Below are 7,563 nucleotides of genomic sequence, written 5' to 3'. Positions count from 1 at the left end.
CAGGTTATGGAGAGCAAAAGTACCTGCCGGCACAGATCACTAAGTGTGCAATTGTGGTTTTTAAAGCAGCAACGTTTGGTTGACGACAAAAGCAGGTCAAAATCCAGAAAAGGTGAAGATCCTCCACCTTCTGACTGATAGAAAGAAACCCTCTCAGCTTCTTTTTTTTCTCTTTTCATTTTCGGGGCAACAAGAAGCTGCAGCAGAAATGAAGACAACAGAAAAGCACATCTTCAGTGTGATTTATTTACCAAAATATGACCCCTACCACCCTCTGTCACCGGCCCCAATATTACAAAAAATATCACATCTGCGCTTCGACAACCTGCGGAGAAAATAACAAAAAAAAAGCCAAGAGCAAGATGTGATTCCAACATTCAATCTTTGAAGAAGTGTTAAGACACGTTTTCAGCGCTTGTCTGCCCCTGGGAGGACGTGATGGAAGTCAAATAAGTACACTTCAGGAGAAAAAGGAACCAAACATGTGGGAAACAAGGCAGGACTTTTGTTTTTCTGGTGCAATAATTCGACATTTGCAAAGCCAAGTTTGAACTTTGACCTCGCGGCCGTCAGTTTTCAGTGGAGCGCATGGCGTGGGCCGGACCCAAAACCTCGATGAAGACGAAGAAAAAACAAAAACACAGAAGCAGAAAAAAGGCCACAAATCATAGTTTTTGGATTGTGCTCATTGGTCCTGTGGTAGAGACGGGTTATCGTAAGTTTTCTTTATTGCTCAGATCCCCGTTGATGCATTTTTCCCATCTGAAATTAGGACATTTTAAATTTATGGTCAACACTTTTAGATGTTATTTGGCATTTAACCAGAAGGCTAACAGAGTGTTTGTATATCTACATATGCAGGATGCTTTTCTTTTTCTGACCAAACAAAATTTAGTCCCAATAAATCGACTAGTTAGCCGAGCTAGCGCCTTCACTACAAGATTTTTAACGTTTTTTGTCACCATTCCAGCTTTTTTAAGTTTGTGCTACGAACTGTTTATTCTTGGGTCAGTGCAGGGAGGTCTTCACGTTAGCAACAGGAAATGGAATTCAAAACCGTCGCTTAAACTTTTGTAATTACAAGGGTGCTTGGCTGTGGTCGCCGCTTCATGATTTTACAAACTATTTTTTTTTAAGTTGAAGTTTTTAATGAAAATATAAATTTCACTTGTCATCAACCAGTAAAATTCATTTTGATCATCTCTGTTGGTGTGTAAACTGTTGAGTCCTGGCATCTGGACATTAAAATCAACTTTCTTGAAGAGTTTCAAAATTTGAAGCAACCTTTTTCCGATCATAGCGCCTAGAAACACAACACAGCTACAATAAACTGACTACAAAAGAAAACTAGCTAGTCAAGCTAGCCTCTTCACCATTTTTATCTACGAGACTTTTACTGATTTTTGTCACCATTTCTGCTTTTTCTGGTCCATTTATTTTTGGGTCCTTCACGTTAGCGACATTTCAAACTTTGGTTGTTGCAGTGGTACAGGATAGTTTGTTAAATTTGTTTGTTTCCTTTCAGAGAGTTCTAAATCTAGAGATAAATATCATCTTATTGAGAGGTAAAATAAAATTCGGTTCTGATTATCTGTCGGTGAGTCCACCGTGTCGTCTACTAGAAGTTGAGTCATAGCATCTTGACGAGAAATCGTCTTTCTTGTGCTTTGACTCAACGTAAAGACGTCATCTGGATAAACGAGAACCTTCATCGACATGTTTTTCGTCTACAACGCTACATAGACCCCAGTATCAGACTACAGGGACCACGAAAACCTCAACTGCTTTTAACCCTTTAACATCTAAGATGTCATCGGAGACGTCATAATAACACATAATCTTTGACATACTGTGTCGCTATTCCGCGACAAAACCATCTGCTTTATGCTGATTATGTAAACACCCTACTGTAATGTGTTGCATATCAGCGTAAGAATCCGCTGAGATTACGTTATTAGCATGAACGGTTAAAGAGTTACGGTGGTGAAAAGAAAGTGGAGACGGACGCGAAAACTCCAGGGTTGACGGGTTAAACAGACAGATTTTTGTCAATTTTTGGGCCAGGTATAAAACATTTTGACTGTAAAAAAAATAAATGGACAAAAAAAGAAATGTGTTTGTTTATTTATTTTTCTCTTATTTTTTTTAGAATCCGTATTTTTTTTCAAATAATCGACATGGAAAAGAATGTGGTAGCGTGAAAAGCTTGTTTGGTTATAGCAACAACAGCAAAATAATTTGGCTATTTTATTACGTTTTAAAAATAAGGTGAAAGGCGTGTCTTCATAGTCGGTAGTTCTACGGCAAGTCGGAGACGCCAGATTGCAATAACATAAGCAGCATAGAATCACATTAGACATGTGACACAAACCTCTCAGTGTAGATTTAAAAATATGTCTCCCCTAAACATCTGAGAAATTCCAAATGTTTGATTTTTTCTCCCTCCACTTCATCACAATTCAGTTTCGCCGGATTTGAACATTTTTGTGAATTGTTTCAATTTTTTTATTTTACAAAAACTAAACTGAGAACGGTCTGAGACATATTTGAGACAGAAGGGCAAACGTTTTTATGGTCATACCAGATGGTCAAAACTTCTTGCCAACAGTCGCCGTCCAATGAGACACAATCAAATAAATGATTTGCGGCTTTAGCTAAATCCGTGAAAATCTGCCCGTAAATCGGGTGATCCGATGGCTGAGCTCTGGGGGAAATGACGTGAGGTTCCACCAGCTGAAATTTGGTGTGCAGCAAGTCCCGCTTCCTTCCGCTTCATGCAAAGCTAGCTAGCTGCAGTGTCCCTGTTAGTGTTTGCGGTGAGGGGGTGGGGCGTCATCGATCCTTTCACACCCCTGACTTCTTCCGAAAAGCAAACCGGGGGGCGTAAATCCCATACGTGGAAGCGCTCCTCTGAACGGGGAGTCTCACTGGTATCCCAGAGCCGAAGCAGATCCCAGTCTCTGGCTGTAAAAGGTGTAATGCGGGTAGTACGGACCCGGAAGGGAGATGGGGGAGTGTCCGGAGGGGAGGTGGACTTTGCTGTAGGGGTGGTAGCGAGCTAAGCCCAGGCTGGGGGGGCCCCTGAGGGACAGAGAGCCAGGCATGGAGCCTGAGCTGCTCTGGTGTGGGAGGTGCAGGTGGCAGGAGGCGGGTCCAGAGGAGGAGACGGAGAGCAGCTTGCTGTCCATCGTCAGGGCCGTGTGGGTCCGCAGGTGGGCCAGGAGCTCGTCCGACGTGGCGAAGCGCTTGTCGCACGGCCCCCCGGCGGACACCCAGTTGCAGGCGTGGGGCAGGGGGTCGTTGGGGAGCATGAAGCCGTAGGAGTAGAGGGGGTGGGACAGTGAAGACGACACGCTGGAGGACAGCGAGCCCTGGTGGAGGGAGTGGAGCGGGTGGGAGGGGTACACCATGGGGTAGCTGCTCTTGAGGGTGGAAGACGGGTCGTGGATGCAGGAGTTGCAGCCGCCGAGGTGGGGCATGCTGGGGTAGCTTAGGCAGTAAGGGTCCCTGCACAAGCCCTGCATGAAGGAAGGGGGCGAGGCGCCTGTCAGCGGGCTGGAGTTGGGGTGTTTCCCGCCCATGCCGCCCACCCCCAGGCTCGACTTGGAAGCGTCCAAACTCGGAGCGAACTGGTAGCCTGCGTACCCCCCCATGACGGCTCCCTGGTACCCCATGGTGGAGGGGGGCAGTGGGAAGAGCTGCTGGCTGGATTTGAAGGGGGAGATGGGCGTGGCGTGTCCGGCGCCGAGGCCGGGCTGACCGGACTCGGCCTTGTCGGGGTTGGAGCCACCGTCCGAGCTGCCGGTGCTGCAGTTGGTGCTGGCGCGGGCGTGGCTGGAGTTGGCGTGCTGCGGGCTGTCCGACGCTGCTTTGGTGACATCGGTGTCCTTTTTTAGGTGGGGGGCGCCGCTGCCCGGGCTGCCGGGACTGCTCTGCTCGCGTGCGGCATCTCCACCCTGGGAGCCGGCGGCGCCCGCAGGAGAGTGAGTCTGCTTGTGAAGCTGCTGTCCAGGGGGGGTGCTTACGCCCCTGCAGCCGGGGGAGGCCGCGTGGGGCGGACACGGGGGCTGACCAGAACCCCCGTTGGTCGTGGCGTTATTGCTGCTGGTCACCCTGAAACCAGCTTTTTCGCTGCCGCCGACACTGCGACACTCGCCGCCGCCTTTGCTGTAGGGCTTGAAGCTGGATTTATCGTCCAGGGAGGGGCGGTGCTCCCCCAGTTTGAGGCCAGAGGCCGACGAGCGGCTGGCGGACTCCTTGTCCCCCTGGCTGCAGGAGGAGCTGAGCTTGGAGCACGGAGGATCCGGTTTCCCGATCTGGGAGCAGGTCTGAGCCAGCAGAGCCAGAGGACTCTTCTTTGCATCCAACTGCAACCAAACAGACGTTTAGTCAACTTCAGCCCCCAAACCCGAGCTGCGTTCACACAAACCCGAGCTGCGTTCACAGCAGATCTGTCAGAAAATGTTGCTAATTTATTCCTTTTTTTCCCTCTTTCTTTTCTTTGTGTTTTATCTCCATCTTTGGATGAAATAAATCAAATCCCGGAGGATTCCATTGATCTGGACTGACTGTTGATTAAATCATCATCATCAGGATCAACAACTTTAAAAAAAAAATCAATGCAGAACAACAGACAGTTATTGATTAGTTGTCTAATTACTGTGATTTTTTGATTACATTCCAATTATCTCTGTTAGAATTTGAGAAACCAATCAATTTTAAGGTAAAAATACATTTAAAAAGTGTTTTTTCTTTAGGATTAAAGTGATTTGGGGGGGGGGGGGGGGGGTGTCACACGCACCTCGATGCTCACGGGCGCGGACGTGAGCGGCTGTAAATACTCCGGGTGCAGCAAGTGTCCGCTGTGCGCCGTCAACATCTTGATCAGTCGGATCGGAAGCCGCTTCGCCTGCCGGAGGGGGTCCGAGGGGGTCAGCGGGGGGCCCGCGGGACCGGGACGGCGCCTCTCGGAGTCCTGACTGAGCTCGATCCGCGGACTAAATCGGTCTGACCCTGGGGGGGGGTATTTCATCGGAGAGGAAGCGGCTCCCGGCGATGCGCGCAGTATATTCCCGCTGAACGCCCCGAGAGGTCCCGCGAGGACGGAGGGAAGGCGCCGCTCGCGCTACTGAGACGTCCTCATGCCCGCGCGCGAGTTCGAAACCCAAAGTAGAAGTCCACACAGGCGGGAAAAAGTGAAAATCCGAGCTCGGTAAGGAGCTGCGTCGGGACGTCGTTCCGGTCCGAGCTGCTGCTGCGTTCTGAGCGCACTGACCGAGGTTCACTGCGCAGCCGCAGTCCGACCGCTGGGGGGCAGCCGTGAGTGGAGGGGGGCGGGGCTACGTGCAGCAGCTTTGATAACAGAAATACCTCTGATCTGATTAAAATATGAAAGAAGAAAAGAAACAGTTTAAGTTTAAGAAGCTTTAAATAACCAAACATCAATATACAAATTAAAGAAAAAGACAAACAAACAAAAACTCAAAAAGAATCTCTACTAACACAACAAAGCACATTTTTAGCAGCTCAGGTGACAAAAACATTCGGCAAATTTAAGAAGCTGCGAAAACTAAACTCAACTTTCAAAAAAGTCTTGATAAAGAAAAAAAAAACAGTGAACCCAAACCTCCTGTATTCAATTCAGACAGACAGACAGACAGACAGACAGACAGACAGACAGACAGACAGACAGACAGATGGTTGGATCGAAAAATGAATGGATGGTTGGATAGTTTGATAGATAGATAAAGGGATGAATGGATTGATGTTATATGGATAGATAGATGGTTGGATGACTAGATAAATGGACGGATGAACGAATGGCTAAATGGATAGATGGATAAACAGATTATTGGAGGGATAAATGGACAGGTGGATGAATAGATAAACACAGATGGAATGAAGGACAGTTCTTAACGGATGGATTGATGGATAGATTGGACTTTACCAGCATCTCAGTGAGAAAGCTAGCTTTCGTTCGGCCCTGAAAGTTGCTGGACAGACTTGCTAGATATTTTATTGTAGAATTAGCATAAATTGGACGTTCTGTTTTCTCCCAACCAACACCCAGTAAAGCCAAGCAGGCATAAAAGAGCTCAGATCAAATGAAAGATGCTTTTGTGACCTTCTTTATTTGTTAATTACTTTAGCCCGTTGTTGGCATAAACCGGGAGCACATCGTGTTCCTTCTCATGTTTGTCACAGATTCAGAGAGAAAAGGAAACAAAAAAGGGTTTTATTAGTTCACTCACAAGACACGCGGCAACATTTCCAACGAGAATCTTCTTTACTACAGTTTGCAGGAAGCTCTAAACGGAATTGTTCACTTGGAAAAAAGAAGGTTATGCTTTCAACTCAAACTCCTCAGACGTTTTTCTCCTTCTGGCATTGAAGTAATCCAAGCACAAAAAAATAAAAATCATTACATGGAACGAGTCTCAGAGGAGACTAATTTCTGTTATTAATTTATGGCATTTTTGCCGGGGTAGAAAAATGTGATAAAGACAGATCACTGCTATATTAGTGGTTACATAAATCTGGAATTTTAATAACTTTATTGCATTACCGCCTTGCTGACTGACTTTGCAATGAGCTAATTTTGCTAAACTAATTATACAATGAATTGGTTAAAGTACTTAAAAATTACGGCTGACAAGAACTATTAGCTGGAACCCAAAAATAGTCTGAGTCTGAGGGGATTTGATTTTGTGAATCCTCCACAGCCTCAATTGAATGCAAAAAAAAAAAAAATCATCCCTAATCCCTCATAACCTGCGGGCAAAAAGCTGCATAATGTGAATTAGCTGACGGATATTAGTACACGACTCACAGGCTGCTCGTTTATCTTCAAAAGCGACGCAAGGAGAGTGTGATCCATGAAAGCAGGTTTCCTTCAAAACACGAAGACCTTCTGGACAATTCCCCATAAAGGCTGTGTTAATGATCTGAAATCAGTATTAGGTTACTAAAAAAATAACATTTGGGTAGAGTAACTGGTGCCTTGACCTCTTGGCTTGAACACAACGCAGCTACTTACAGCCATCCATCAATGTCAGGTCTGTGATAAGAGGCAGAGAGTGGGAGCTCCATCTAATCAGGAAACAAGGTCACGGTCTGCAGCTCTGCACAGGAGACAGCAGGGACAGAAACAACAGAGGCCGTTTGACGCCACAGGACCGAAAAACGCGAGAAGAGATCCCCGAAACACAAATTCCCAAGTAATACACGTTTACGCCCTCAACTCCAAGATGAGGAGAGTCAGCTGGACAAAGGTACGTGGGAGGAGAAAGGAAAGGCAGATAGACAGAAAGAGGCAGAGCAGAAGAGAAGCCAACGAAGGTCAGGCACAAGGAACGCGGCCACAATGAACAATGGAGATCCTGTCTTTCATTTCTCATGACTTGCAGTTGCCTTGAAGTTGGTCAGGCAAAGTGTTTTCCTGTTGTTGCGTAGTGTGCGATAGCTTTCTTTTTAAACAAGAGCAACAAAAACAAAAACAATGAAATCACACAAAAAACAGAAAAGAGATCGTTCATGAAGCCATCCAGCACTCAGTGTTCAAAT

General features: G+C 46.5%; 1 protein-coding gene across 1 annotated transcript; it reads right to left on the bottom strand.

Annotated features, from left to right (window-relative positions):
• Nucleotides 1-225: 225 nt before the first annotated feature.
• On the bottom strand, nucleotides 226-5,403 carry LOC101170605 (zinc finger protein 703-like). The gene is made up of 2 exons (XM_023960856.1): nucleotides 4,802-5,403; nucleotides 226-4,367 (listed from the first exon to the last, which is right to left on the bottom strand). Exons 1-2 carry the CDS (start codon nucleotides 5,030-5,032, stop codon nucleotides 2,925-2,927), a joined length of 1,674 nt encoding a protein of 557 aa, XP_023816624.1. The 5' UTR covers nucleotides 5,033-5,403; the 3' UTR covers nucleotides 226-2,924.
• Between the last annotated feature and the right edge of the window lie 2,160 nt (nucleotides 5,404-7,563).

Source organism: Oryzias latipes, chromosome 12 (genome assembly GCF_002234675.1).
Source record: "Oryzias latipes chromosome 12, ASM223467v1".
Classification (NCBI taxonomy): domain Eukaryota; kingdom Metazoa; phylum Chordata; class Actinopteri; order Beloniformes; family Adrianichthyidae; genus Oryzias; species Oryzias latipes.
This window is presented reverse-complemented; position numbering and strand designations above follow the sequence as displayed.

What these genes read in the sequence shown, in the direction of transcription:
- LOC101170605 (XM_023960856.1), bottom strand. Translation starts at nt 5,032, where the DNA reads ATGAAATACCCCCCCCCAGGGTCAGACCGATTTAGTCCGCGGATCGAG. An exon ending in CCGCGCCCGTGAGCATCGAG is followed by an intron (nt 4,368 to 4,801) that starts GTGCGTGTGACA and finishes GTTTGGTTGCAG; the next exon opens with TTGGATGCAAAGAAGAGTCC.